This window comes from Clinocottus analis, unplaced genomic scaffold (assembly GCF_023055335.1).
Source record: "Clinocottus analis isolate CAN_PGR_092001 unplaced genomic scaffold, fCliAna1.0.p SCAF_2, whole genome shotgun sequence".
Lineage (NCBI taxonomy): Eukaryota > Metazoa > Chordata > Actinopteri > Perciformes > Cottidae > Clinocottus > Clinocottus analis.
In genome coordinates, this window is record NW_027175931.1 from 11027530 (window position 1) to 11043167 (window position 15638).

A 15638-nucleotide genomic window follows, 5' to 3' on the forward strand; every position below is an offset into this window, starting at 1 on the left:
AAAATCAAAAAGCAGAAAGTAAACCATACAGAATCAAAATGCATGCAATGTCATCCAAGGGTTTTTATAGTCTTAATTGGGATCAATACACCAATACTATTTATTTAGCCCATACATGTATAGTATAGTTATAATTACATAAATAAATACATTTGATACTTTTTTTTCCCAAATGTAAAACTTATCTTTTCTTCCATTGGACGGTCAATTAGTGCACTAATTATCTTGGTAAGAGTACTGTTGACTACAAGTGAAAAGTTAAAATAAGACACTGGGGAATCTCATAAGTCAATGGTTAGTAACACAATAACAACACATTCGGTTATGAACAACAGTAAGAGGATATTAGTTATTATATTCCTGATGATTTTAACATCTGTCAGGTTGTCTTCATACAGACTTTGAGGTATTTTTGATTTGTGTAACCTTCACATCAAACAATGGAAACCCATGCTCTGACCTGACTAACTGCTGAGCCATTGATACAGTCCATAGAGCACCAACAGTCATTAACAGACAGGACAGAAGCTGCTTGAAGCCCTTCGCCACGTACATTTCCTTACTGACTACTTTCGGTCCTTGTAATCCTAGTAAATGTGTTCAATTTAGACGAAACTGTTCAGTATTTGAAAGTGTGCTCCCTGGTGTGAAACTGAGGCAAAGAGAAGTCAGGGGAGACCAGTTGCAGAGATTGTGCGAAGTGGTTCAGGGCACAGACTGAAATGCCTTGTGGTGCATAGAGAGTATTTTTATCAAACGAAAGAGCACAACAAGAAAGCTTGAAATCCCATTATCCACTGAGGCAACACTGGAGTGATTGGTATTGATCAACACCACCTACGAATCCCTGCTAATACATTATTGTAATATAGTGACACTAAAATAGTACAACTTCTTTTTTGTATTGTAAAGAATCACAACCTCAAATATGTATTTCGTTAGAGACATATCTGTAGAAGCAGTAACAGCAGCAAAGCCAACACCGAGTTCTGTTTGAACCTAAACTATTTCTCCACAAAACAGGCTTCTGAGCACCTTCAACGAGGCATCCCTAATATTGTCCTCTGGCACTTTGACGCTTCTGCTAGCAGAATAATGAGGAATATGTCAGTTGATCAAGTGTTCTCACGTCTTCCTCCTGTACGATAAAGATTGAGTTTCCTCACTGCCATAAAGACAACGCCAGAAGTAGTGCTCTACTGAGATCAACGGATACGCCTCCGATGGCGAGGGGTTGTATTTCTGGGCCTGGACTTCCTTTTCTGTGTGCTGCGCATTCTTTAGAAGCAACTTAGAGACTGGATTTGGAGTTGAGAGATGACGTGTATGACCTGATTGTTTCTCAAGTCAGTTTACAAGCTCATTTTAAACCATTAAAAGCCTAACTAATTGTCAGATGGCATTACGGCCAATGCATTCTGCCTTTGTTGCCCTCTGCACGGATCATTTCCAATTATTCAACCAAAGACTGCTCAACATGATTGGCCAATACTACTCAAAATCAATCCAGTTTCTTCATGAGAATTCAGAAACGTGAATTCGGAAACTGTTTATCGAGATTAATTATTTTATGCCACACTGTCTAGAATTATTTTGAAATCACCTCATGGACTTTATGCTCGGGCGAGGTTGTGATGTTGAATTCAGAGCAGGTGATCACGTCGGAGGCAGAGAGAACCAACATGAGATTTGAGAGTCACATTACCTGCCTTAGGCCCTCCTTGCTGTTCTGCATGATCCTCAGGGCATAGTTAGACCGCTGGCCTTTGCTGTTGAATTCAATGTGGCCCGTTAGACCGTCCAATTCTACCTATCCAACACAGAGACAGCAACACGTTAAACGATCTCACCAAGAAAGCATGCCTCCTTTCCTCTCAGCAGCACATATTATGGATATACCTGGAGGCTACGTTAGTACGGGCTCAGTTTCAGCTTTTTTAAATATGTCAAATTTAGACAATGATATGAAGACAAAGCTGTAATATCTTCAATTTTACGGCAAAACAGATGAGCCATTAGTCACAAAGACAAACAGTCTGATTTAGAATACATGTCACGTTTAAGTATTTTTGATAGCCTAATCACTAACAGTCATTTCTCCGTAATAGAATAACACATTTGATTCACTCACAGCTCATCTCTCCTTCTCTTTTGTCTGTTAGTATAATGCAGTGATGAGATAAACTGACCTAGTAGATAGGGAGCACATCTTAAAGAAGATGAAACACAGACATCATCATTACGAGCGGTCAGGGAAAATATCTATTAGTCACTGAACATGCATCATACTTAATAACATATCTAACAACATAATGAAGATCTCAACAAGGTTGGCTGTCTGACAATATCTAAGGCTTTTTCAAATCAACGCAAATTTACAAAAACTGTGTATTATTTATCTTATGATATAATATACAAGAATATAGAACAATGTGTTTTTTGTTATCTTTGGACAGAGCCAGGTGAGTTGTTTCACCCTCCAGTCTTTATGTTAAACTAACCAGCTGCTGGCTGCAGCTTTATATTCACCGCACAGACAAGCGAGTAGATGAGCTCATCTTACTCAAGAAAGCAAATAACCATATTTCCCAGAATGTCAAACTATTCCTTAAGGTGAGCCGTGGTCTGCCCGATTGTCTTTTTTCCTGATGTCCAGCAGAGGCAATCTTACCATCCTCAGGTAATTCATGAGACTAGTGCCGTGCTCCCAGATCTTGGATGACTTGCAGGAGAGCTGAGTGGCGCCAACATTCTGGCTACGGTTCAACTCCTGGACCGCCGCCACCACAGCGTACACCGCATCAAAGAGCAGAGCGGAGGAGAGCTGCAGAGGGAGAGGGAGGCAGGAAGGTGAATACATTATACATTCACACACTGACACACACACACACACACACAAAGCGGCGAACGCTCAAAGCACACAAACTGCAAGTGTAACATGTCAGTGGTTAGCGGTCAGAGAGGGGTTAACCCTTCCCCAGAGTGGTTATGAGATTATTCCATTAGATCATTAGAAAGACTCTGATCTGCTGACAGCGTTGAAAATCACCTCTCTCTCTCTCTCTCTCTCTCTCTCTCTCTCTCTCTCTCTCTCGTTCTCTCTCTCTCTCGCTCTCTCTCTCTCTTTCTCTCTCTCATGCTCAATCTCTCGGAGAGACGCTGTCCTTCCCACTATTATCCCCAATGAAGCTGGCACACCCTGACCATTCCAATTACTGCCTGCTTCTCTCAGTGAGGGCACACTGGGGAGGCGGCTTTTCCTCTCATCACCCCTGTACAAACACTCGTCACTGCCGCGGCATCCTGCGATGTCCATTTGATTAAAATACATGACGCCCTGAATTAGAAGCTCGGGCAGAGTCTGACATTCAGTGGGATGCGTTTGTGTAATGGAAAGATAAATTAAATTGCCCTGATGTTCGGTGGATATTGATGCAGGGAGGGATTGTGATGCATAGTAAAATTTGGAGACCAAAAACAGCTACGACTGGCCATTCAATTGCAAACATGTGATGTATTATAACCTTGAATTGGCTAACATAATTGGTGGATTGCATATGGTGTACAGAAACAGCCAAGTCATTACAACCACGCGGCAATGTATTATAGGTTTGACATATGGGAATAACGTCTGGGTGGTCGTTAAATTAGCATTAAAAAGGGAATGACAAATAATGCTGGGGCCTTCGCACATCTTCACTTCCCTCTCCAAGTCTGTCTTTCTTCACGTATGAGTAGGTGGTTCAGAAAGTTAACATTACATGTCTCGTAACTTTTGTTTGTATCTTATTAGAAATGCAATAGGGAAAAACATGCAGGTTGTTGAAATCAGCGCTTTTTGCACGAGTGTCTAAGCTGATGATCCAAAAAACACATCACAAAGCTTTGCATGTGTCAGAAGCCATACATCAGCAAACAACAACACCAGAACAAAAGGGACACGGTGTCTCAGTCAAAGTCTATGAATGTTGAGGAGAAGGTCTGTGCTCGACCTTCCTGGCCTTTTTATTTTTTGCAGTTTTATAAAAACAGACTGTCATGGATCTGTAGTCTTCAGCTGTACTCCATTTGTGTCCCAACGTTAGCTGCTTTCATTATTTCAGGCCTGTTTTTACAAAATGTTTCATAGTATCTTTCAATCTTTGGTTTCATTTGATGCTCTCTCAACAAATACAGACATATCTTGTGTGAAGGATGTTCTAGTTTCATCAAGATCTGAGCGTCTATTTGGTTACTTTCCGCGATGCTAGTTTGAGAATATAAATATCTTCACACAATTGCAAGATATTTACAGGCAGCACAAGTATTTACCTCCTTTAAAACATTTTTCCCTTTGAACCTAATGAAATGTCACATGGTTGCCTTTTCTCACGTGACCTGTTGGCATGGTGTGTACGTCTTTATCTTTCAATATTAAATACATAAATAAAAGTCTCAGCTCTACGTAAAGAGGTCACTTGTATGCATTTTCTCCAAAGCTAATTACTGTTAATGAAAAGACAGCATATTATCTACATGCATGTCTAAATGAGTTAACCACTTTCTTGCGCTGCCTTCATCAGCCTTTATTCTCTTTTGTTATTAGCTAATTAGTCAAAAGTCATAATTGCCGCAGGCTCAGAAGTATCTGAGTAACCTGCTGTGGGCAAAATACTATTTTTTTTTTCATGCTGTGTTTAAAACTATCCATAACCTGTTTCACCGCCCAGCTAGCGTGAAGCATGAGGGGCGATTGGGGAGCTTCTCCCTTTATTTTAACATTTTAACTGCAGCGGAATTGATTCATTATTCCCTTTCTGAATGTTCTTGATGAAGCCTAAAATGTGAACCTGGATGTTATTTTTGTTGGTTCTTATTCAATTTGCTGGCAGTCATTTCTAATTATTTATAACATGCTTGAAAAAGAAAGAGACAATACAATTTTAAATGTAATTACTTTGAAGATGTTTTCCTTAATGTCATTAGTGTGTGTGTGTGTGTGTGTGTGTGTGTGTGTGTGTGTGTGTGTGTGTGTGTGTGTGTGTGTATATATATATATATATATATATATATATATATATATATATATATATATATATATATATATATATATATATATAAATTCAGCAATACCTGCAATTACAAGTTAACTGGATAAATGTCATCTGTGTATATGTCAGAGGCACTTTTAGTATCTAAGTGACTTCAACATTTTAGTGGAGGAGTTTGAGATACACTGGAAGAATTTTGCACGCTGTAACATAAGAACACTGTTAAGTAAAAATAAATAAAAAGGGTTCATCATCCATTATTCGCATGGGTAACATTGATCGTTTCTGTGTGTGTGTGTTATCGTGTGTATGAGTACTAACTGGGGTGCCAGCGAAGGGAGCATGGTCACAGTTCTCTTGCCAGGAGCGGTTGAGGCTTAACACAAAATCCTGGAAGAAGGGATGAGTTTTGTTGAAGACTGAAAAACCGACTATGTTGACTCGTTGGTCCACCACGTCGTCCAGTCGGAGTAAAGAGAATTCCTGCGGGGCAAAACGAGAAGAGGGAGACAGACAGACAGAGATTATTGGTTGAATGCAGCTGATTTAGATGGAAGCTGTCATGTTCTGCCATGATCTGCCATAATTCACTTTATATAACACCAAATGATTCATCGAATCATTGTCAAGGTAAAAAGGGCATCTGTTAATCAAATATGTTTACATGCGATTTATTCCGCCTCACTAAGCTTTCATCAACTCCCATTATTCTGGCTGATTGACATGAGAAAGCTGTTGCCATTTGTTCATTCCCACCATTTAGCTATGTATCACTGCACAAAACCATGCATTTTGCATGGAACACATGCTATTTCTGACATACATGTCCATGTAAGAATACTGGATTGCAGTGCAAAAGGGACAACATTAGAGAGATGGACAGAAAGACCCCGAGACAGACAGGCGACAGGAAGAGAGAAAACAAAAAACAGTGAGAAGTGAAATCCATGGCATAGTAAAATGCTCCAGGTTAGGAGGAGAGAAAAATACAGGTATTCGTTATTTGGCTTTTTGCTCCAGGGAACATGCTGATTTTTACTGCCCGGAGAACAGTAGACAAGGGACAGATAGCGATGAGGAAGAGTATAAAGGTGAGGAGGGGGTGGTGTGAGTGAGGATGGACGTTTCCTGCAGGTTAATAGAGGTGTCAGAACCTAGTACCCCCTCAGGGGGCATCCTGTTGTGCCATCTAGCTTATGACAGCCAGACCGAGCCCAGTCTACCTGCCTGTCACCAAAGCTAAGAGACGAAAGATAAGAGAGGTTGGAGGGGATGGTGAGGTAGAACATAAAAGAGGCGGCACGTGACACTGGGGAGTTGTAAGACAAGTAGGCAGAGCAGAGGAGAGAAGATCCGTGCATGTATATGAGTTACAACGGTCAACAGGTTGGACGAACAAGTAAAAGACAAGTTAGGGTTTATAAACATTGGTGGATAAAAGAATAATCAAAGTTGCGAAGTACTTCCCTCTGCCTCTGGTGTGGGACCAGCTTTAAGGATTAGGCCTATATATATATATATATATATATATATATATATATATATATATATATATATAAAAACAACCCAAAACACATGTTAGACATGTTAGTTAACCAGAGGAAAGTGTTGAATGTTTCCTTGAAATATCGAAGCTTACAAAATGTAGGGCACGGCTTTGCTGCAAAAGAAAGATGAAAAAGAGAAAAATGGCCTTTTCATCTGTAAGAGAGGGGATGAGGCAAATCAGATACTGGGCATTCAGACAAAATGAATGAGTAGGTCAGTAAATCAAACAACTGATAAGCAGATTCGGGGAAAAAGCTCTCAGACCAAGGGGAGCATGAGTCACTCTACTGTGGAGACACCTGTGGGTGACTGTACTGATAGAAACTCAGAGCCGTGCAAAGCAGGAGGAAGCAGTGGTTACTGACTTTAAGTGGGAGGCCTATTATCCACAGTGCCGACCTTGCTGAAATCTGAAAATCCCAAATGCTCAGCTCTGCTCGCGTTAAAAAAACTCAAATCTGGTAAACTCTGCTAACAAAAATATGCCAGGCAAGTGTGGAGATGGACAAGATGAGCTACAAGGACATCACAAGAGAGGTGAGAGGGAGAGTAAGGGAGTTTTAAAGCAAGTGGAAATACGTATGAGACGTGAATAAAAGCTGTCCTTGACAGCAGGAATTATTTGCACGGTCTGCTCCAAAAATACTATCTTTTTGTGCTTTTGGCATCTTCCAGACTTTTTTTTTTAATTCTTACAGTTGAACTCTATCTACTGCCTTTAAAGCGGAAGAGAGGAGGTGAACTTCTGATAAATAACCCTCTCATTCAAGAAATAGGCTTCTGATTCTGGTGAAATAAAACAATACAAAGGGCTTTAGTATGAGCTTGACACGACAGTCAAATATTTCCTGAAAAAACTGTACAATTTACAAGTTTGTGGAGCGCTATTGATAGCATGCTCGCTCCTGCATTTTATGATAACAATATGACCCACACTAATTATCCTTCCTGTTGCTTTTTGCCTGACTACGCTAGTAAATTCACCTGTCAAAATCCAGTCTGACTGCATTGTCATTCAGGCCGCTCCAGTACTGCGCTCATATTGGACTGCACAGCAACCGTGCTGCATTTGTGCCTGAGCCTGCAGCGGGGTTCTCGCCCGTGCACCCAATTAAAAAACTAACAAAACACAAAACAAATGGAAACAAAAAAGACAGTTGACAAATATGTTTGAGAGTGCGAGCGGAGAGCAAAGCGAAAACCTTTGATACAAAATCACAAAATACAAAATTAATTAAAAAGAATTGTAAAGCACATGTGGACAGCGAGCACATGAGCACTGGAAGCTGAGGGTCTGCTGGCTGTTTTTTAATTTCATGAAACAATTTTGTTATAGTCCAGAATAAATGTCAGATGGGCTGTGTTAAAAGTAACATACTATTCGACATGAATTGAGTGTGTTGTGCGTTTCAACTGCATAGAGTGGGGATTTTACTGCTGATTTTGACTGCTGTTAATGCCATAATTAATCTTTATCTCAGTTGGTGGTATAGCAGATTGAGAATTATATATGTATATATATATTTTTAATCTTTATTTAACCCGGTAAAAATAATAGAGAACCAACTCTACAAGGGTGACCTGGCCAAGAGGCTGTAGCACAGTGCACACAAGTAACACAAATGGCACAGATACAATACAGTATGACAAACACATAAGAAAATGGCTAAAAACAACTTAGGTAATTTAATAAACACTATGCACAAAAAAAGGCAGATTACTGGATGTTCTTTGTGAACATGGAAAAGAGTATGCAGTACATTAGTATGTTATTTTTTGTTAATTCTAAGAAATGAAATGTCCTTTATTTACTTCTTTGTTATCTCAAAGGATAAGAACATAATATTACTGGATTCCGTGAATCACATAAAACACATTTTTGTCTTTTTGTGTCTTTAGCTATTTCTTGTGGGGCCTCAAAAGCCTTTTGGGACTGGCCATATAATTACTGGCTAAGTGTACTTTAATAGATCATTAGAGGCATAGCTGTGCAAATGAGCCTCTCATTAAGTGTGTCCCTCAAGGGTGCCTGTATGTATGCATGTACAAACGCACAAGCACTAACCGGAGAGTACATGCGCACACCCACACACAAGAAAATGTAATCCCTATAATTGAGCGTACACACACTGAAGGCCAAGGTCACACAAAATATCCACAGGCCATGTCTGAGGAAAACTAATATGCTGAATTCCTAGGCTTTCGGGGTAAAGACAGTAACACACAAGCACATTGAAATGTACACACACACACACACACATGATCAGACACAAACACAGACAGAATCCATCCATATGAGAAGTATGCTCTCTTGCATACTAAATAGGCGGTGTGAAACGGACAGCCAGCTCTTAGCAGAGGTACGTTGTTTCCCAGCGGTGAGGGAACAAAAAGGAAAGTTCAAAGGTAGAAGAGACAGTGGAGAAACCGACTGTCCAAGCAACTGGAGTGAAAAGGGCGGAGGGAAAGAATAATGATGAGGAGGACGGACCGAGTGGCAGAAAGTGAGAGAGAGAGAGAGAGAGAGAGAGAGAGAGAGAGAGAGAGAGAGAGAGAGAGAGAGAGAGAGAGAGAGAGACGTTGAATCAATGGAGGGAAAAGGTGAGAGATTATTTGGCACAACTGAGACCTTAAAAGCTGTAGGGTAGAAGGAGGGAGAGAGAGAGAGTGACAGAACAAAGATGAGAGGGAGTGTGAGGGAGTGACAATCTGGCCGAGGGCCCCGACATCGACTGTCAGCTGGAGATCAATCAGCAGTCGGGACCCAATAGCCAACCAACCCGAAACTGTTGCTTCACCTCCTCAATTCTTGCCTTACTCTTTGTGAAAACCTCACCATCTGGAAGTCTCCGTCATATCTATTCTTTATTGTATGTCTCCTTTGTTATTCTCTCAATGTCTCTTTTATCATTTTATATGGACTTCATTCCAGTGTTGCTTACTTTTGACATTATAGACCATTCACACATGTACACTCACTGACAGAAATGCCCCAATGTGTGACCACTTGGTATTTGTTATGATATAGTCAGGTTGAGCAGTGAATAATGAGATCCCAGGAGGATGATGAGGGTTGTGTATGGTTTATAATAGTCATGGACAATACCCCGCTATCGCATACCTATCCACATGCACACATTATTTATATTCAGTGGTGTAAGCCTCTATAAATCTACTATCCTAAACACAATACCCAGAAATTTCACCTCTTTAGATCAACCAGCCCTTCACTTTTTGCATTGATCGCATCTCCCTAAATAAGACAGAAATGCTAAAATAATAGCAATTATCTATGCACCGAGGGCATTTATTGAATCAAGCTGCTTCTCTGCTGCATATGGTACAACATCCTGTCACTGAAACACTGACGATGTCTCAACCAGAAATGTTCTGTTGATCGCTGAGCCTTTCCAAGGCTCGATATTAAGGATTTCTTGTCGGGCAGATGGTACATAAATGTACATGCCCCACTGGACAGTTAAAAGTCATGAACAAAAAACAATTTCAGAGTGTCTTCATGTTATGTGCCACTCATTAAAATGACATTCCCATACAACTAAAATGCACTATTAATTATGTTTCTATACGGTTGCAGTTTAAACCTACGTAAGTGTATATATTTATCGTTCTGTTCAAATAAGGCTGTGTTCTGAGTAGACATGCTGCTTATTAACCTTCTCTCTATCTGGACTGAGTATGATTAGAACAATATTTGTAAAAAGTCAAACACAAACAGGAGAAACATAAATGACAATGCCGTTTTGTAGTGTGGACCATTATTTTTAGGACACCAGTCTGCCGGAGAGAGTGCCTAAAAAAAGTCATGTCGAGTCCTGCTTTCAAACGCAGGCAAGAGGGTAAAAGGAGTTCGGCATGCTGTGCAGGGAACGGTGCTTCACGTCCTTTTTTCATATTATAAATGTGAAAACATAGTATTTCAATGACTTTGAGTCATTTGGTTGAAGAACTTTTGCAGTTAAAATTAATGAAGTTTGCTGAAGTTGAGAACTACCCATCAATGAGGGTGTAAAGGATCATGTCAAATGAGACAGAGCGATGAATTGAAGTTGCAATGACTCATGGGCATACTTTGTACATTAAAGGAGTATTCAGAATGGCATATACAACGCATTATGCATGTATTAACGATAACATACTTGTGAATCACTTATTTAAATAGTAAGTAAGCTAATTTTATTGCCAGTGTTATACAATTACATTGCAATTTGTAATCAACATTTACGAGTATGCAATTCCACAATTAACTTAACGCTTTTAATGGTTAATGAAGATTACATTTTCTCATATAATTCATCCTATCTGCATCTACCCTTTCCTCCCTCCCCGTTCTCCCTTCCTAAACTCGTCCTCGCCGAACTTTTCCAACCATTCCTTTCTTCTGTCTCCCTCTTCTGCTGACACTTCATTTATCTCTGGTCCTGACATCCTTGACTAATGATCTGCCAGAATGCTCCCCTGCCTAATCTGTTCCCCCTGAATCATCTCAAGACTCTCATCAGCGTCCTCGCGCAGCTACCCGTCTCCAGTCAGGGTTTTTGTCATGCCCACTTATGGATTTGACAGCTTTCAGGCTTCAGCTTGGTTGTGTTTGTTTCTTCTGTTATATGTTGATACTATCAATCTGGAGTGAGAACACCGGCAAGGTGGAGATACTCATTTTGTCCTCCTATAACATGCAGCCATGTAGTGATTGCGGTCTCACGTTTCAAACTGTGTAATATACGATTCAAGTAAAGCACGGCTGTAAAAGTTGTCTGCGTCCTCTCTTTCAAGCTCCCTTTAATGTATACATGTTGCCTGTGTTTGTCTGTTTGTGTTTGCTACTTATACATGCCAATAGTCCTTTCATTACCAAGGTCTCTATGGAGAAGATCAATGGGAAAGAATGGCTATTCATTGGCCATCATTAGAGCTAATGATCTTCGGTGGACGCTGCCTCGGGTGAAGAGAGGTGAATTTTTTTTCTGCTTGCCTGCCTCTTTGTTTAAAGCCATACGATTCAGATAGTAGCGCCTGCAACCTGCTACAGTAGGTCTGCACTGTGATGGCACTGGTTCTGAGTAATGTAATGCTTAATCTAAAAACAAGGAACCCGTTGATGGTGCTGATCAGAATTAGACATGCAAGTGATGGGAAGGAGCAGGAGCACACAGGCATCACTCAGATTGTATCAAACATTGTTTCTTGCCGGTTTATTTTCTTCTCTCCCTATTAAGTCTACTTAAGACCAGCTGTTAATATCCTGGGCTTTAATTGCAAGATCTAATAGAAAGCCCTTGGGTCACAGTGAAGACAGATTAAAACAAAAACATGCTTCACGGAAGAGCACAGCAACCGAACAGCTCCACAGGGCCCTTAAAGCTTCTCCCTGAAAAGTAGCCGACACCACGCGGCTTCTTCAGCTTAAACTTAACGTTACACTCACACGAGAGCTGCACACATCTATCGTCTGATGGATTCATACACACAAACAATCAACACAAACAGAGCACACGCACACACACACACACACGTAGGCAGCCACACGTTAGCACTCAGTCCCTGCACTATGGCTTCCATCTAAGTGATTTGAATCCAGCGATCCAAGCTACTCGGCAGGATTGAATGAATCACATCAGCTTGGCAGTGACTCATCATATGTTGACGGGATGCCTAATGTCATTTGAAGGTTAGGTGAGCACGGGATTGAGCCCAGCAGCGCCTCACATTCTTTCACTTTGTGATGTCATTTTAAGTCTTGATGATAGCGTACAGGCTCCCTCCATCTAATTTTCTCACACACACACACACACACACACATAAATCTGCACAAAAACCGTCAGAAAACACACTTTGACACACACAGTGCCGGCTGACATATTATCCCTCTTTGCAAAACGAGGGCCATCAGTTCAACCCCTCCCCCCAACACTCACACACCCACCGAACCCTCCGTCTGTTTGTTTTGTTCTTCATGTTCCATTTCCCCTCCACACATCCGTGATCCCTCTTGTCACTGCAGTCATTGTCATTCATTCGTGCCTGAAGAGTTGCCAACACTTCCTGACACACACACAGACACACACACACAGACACACACACAGATGATAAAACTTAAATGAATAAACTCAAGTACATGCTCACCCATAAACCATTTTCATTGTCCATTCACACATATATATCATATATATAGAGTTGGTACATTATTATCTGCCTGTCTGCTTCCCGGATGTAAGCGATGTATTTTACATCTTCTGGTGTCATAAAACAGAGACAGAAACAGACAGCACACTATATTCACATTTCAAGTCCTCATGCATGCGCACGTAAAATATACTCCTTCTTTCTCATATTAGTTGGAGCTGATTGGCCGGTTTGTATTAAAGGGTGATGAGGGGAGTTAGGTTTTACTTCTGAAGCAGGGCAGATGCTGTTATTCTAGTTAATCCCTATTGGTTCACAGATGCTGCTGTGCTCCTCATTTGTTCTTGGCCAGTTGGGGCTCCAGGCCCGGCATGCTCCATGCTTCTTATTATTCCGCCCAACACTTTCAAATAATAAAACGCTTTATAATTGAATGTGCACTGAAAAACAGATGACATGTATGCCTGCCTCCAGCACCTGCACAAACATAACTCTCTTATATTATCTATGTGTCTTATTCCAAATAAGTTTGCTTCTTTTACTTTCTTTGAGGAGGTTGCGTTGCCCTCTGCAACTCTGTTCGAGCAAATAATAGATGGTGGTTGCTGTCTGCCCTTGTCCTTTAATTTATCCTCTTTCTTTATTGCTACCTCTTTCCTTACTGCCAAATTTCTCTCTGGGTGTGACTGGTCTTGATAACAATTTTGTCTCTGTAATACATAATTCAATTTCAAGTTTCTTGTTCCATATCTGTGAATCTGAATGAATGTAAGAAACATCCTTGGAAAAAAAAAAAGTAACACTTAAAATCAACCTTGCCCTTCATCTTTGCACTATGGTAAAGAAGCTTTATTTAAAAAAAAGAAAAGTCTTGTCAGTCAAACTGCTTTAGAGGGCAGCCACTGTGACTGTGAAAATGATTGGGATTTAATTAATTCCCCTCCACGGCTTATGTAAAGTTCATATTTCCCTGTTTAGACACAGAGTTTGAGAATCAATCAACTGAGTAATAGAAAAGGTAATAGGTTACGTGGACGGTGACAACAGAGAGCTGCATCCAGCCAGAATATAAACCATGTCATTATTATGTCACAGCTTGTGTGTTTTTTTTTAATAATGTCCACTTGCTTCTCATTTGTAAAACAAATATGCCAACTTAAATCACTATGACTTACACCTAATGAGATGATGTTGTAGAAATCAGTGTGAGTACCTGTTGCTATGAACACAGCTATTCCCCAGAAGGGCAACTTACTTTGAGGTTTTAAATGGATGCAGTCGCACTACAGACCAAATATAAGTTTTTGATTTCGTCATTTTAAACTATTTTCAAGACCAAGTTGAGCTGCTGCAGTTTGAAAGAAACTTTGGTTCTGATATTATCTGAAATTAGGATTTATATTTTACACAAGAGTTTAATGCCAGTCTGGTCCACAGCTTTGATAAGGGCCTAGGTGTGTATCCTTTGCTGGCTGAAGCATTCATTTGTGTCCCGGGGGCACTGTTCTGCTGCTGACCCTCTGCTTCACCTGAAAGGTTTGTTAATCCATTTACAAAAGATGGACAGCGAAACCTCCACTGGATTTAAATGTAAAAGTGCTCATATACAAGGTCCATTTCTTTGAAGTCATCACTCAATCCTGAAGCAACTTGTCAAAACAGCAGGAAACTTTATTAGATCCTTCTTGGAGCTTTCTGTCCACACATTAGTCAGAATATCTCAATTTACAGTTCATACAACAAATGCAGTTTCAATTGCAATGCTTACATTTTTTTTTATATATTAGCAAGAGTTTTATCTGTTTATCTGTTCTTTCATGTGATTACTCAGTATTGTTGCAGTTTCCATGTGTGTAAAGAGCTTTCTGATGAGAGAATATTATGTATGATGCTTCATTGATACTTACGAACAGTTCATTATGCTTTGTATCAGATTGCACAGACGATTAATACTCTGAGTGTCAGTCATGTCTTAATCATTTATTCTGTGCCTTATACATAATGTGAGCTTTAGTGGTTGTGGTGCAGTATTGCTGGTTAAGCCCAGACACGTTTCCACTCAAAGCTAATTAATGTAAATGTTAAGTAGAATACTTTAGGCCCCTACCACACAACAACGGAAACGTCTCTCTTAAGGGTTGTGTTCTGACATTTTCTCACAAAAAAAGAGAACAATGACAAATGCATTGGCATGCAGCGTTTGTAACTAGGATTTATATATCATTTATGACTAATTCGGAGGGTTAACAGATGGGGGAGTAAGATCTATCAATATCTCAAATTATGAATAGATCAGAATTCATAAAGACAACTCGCAATATGCACCGGTATTAATGGAAACCAAAACCAACCAACAAAGAAGAAAAATGCATTTTAATGTTGAACAGTTTATTTGCTGCCTGAGTGGAGATGGTGGAGTTTGTGAGAGACCAACAAACTGGCACATTTAATATGCAAGTCAAGCTTCCTTGCCTTATCACCACAAACATAACTTTCCAGTGATATCAAAACATATTCTGAGAAGGCTTGTTTACCGTAAAATGATCAGACTTGAAGTTCCCTAGTCTCTTTCTTTAATCTTGAAAGATTAGACAGACGGCGGCTGGATGTTTGTGTAAATGAAAGTAAACTGTTTTGTGAAGTGTTCCACCTCTCAGACTCAGACCTTTGTATGTGTGAGGAGTTCTGGCGTGTTGATTACTCCGTGTCCGTCCTATTACCACGAGCGCTCTTGTGCCTCTGAGCCCCTTGTCTGGATGACTCAGTGTTAACAATTGTACTGCAGCCTATTATCTTCCAAATCCCAGGGCTTGATTCACAGCTCACTGTAGGGTCTTCTTCAGAAAGTTTACATTGCTTGCTGGTTTCATACTTGACTTCCTTTTTATGCTCCACAATTTTCCCCCCGACATCATC

General features: G+C 40.2%; 1 protein-coding gene across 1 annotated transcript in view; it reads right to left on the minus strand.

Annotated features, from left to right (window-relative positions):
• The window catches only part of grik4 (glutamate receptor, ionotropic, kainate 4), a 266801-nt gene that overhangs the window by 47796 nt on the left and 203367 nt on the right, over nucleotides 1-15638 (minus strand). The window contains exons 9-11 of the mRNA XM_068584583.1: nucleotides 5352-5513; nucleotides 2672-2824; nucleotides 1706-1810 (exon numbers count right to left, since the gene is read on the minus strand). Of these exons, the coding sequence (XP_068440684.1) occupies nucleotides 1706-1810; nucleotides 2672-2824; nucleotides 5352-5513 (420 nt within the window). The remainder of the gene's footprint in view (nucleotides 1-1705; nucleotides 1811-2671; nucleotides 2825-5351; nucleotides 5514-15638) is intronic.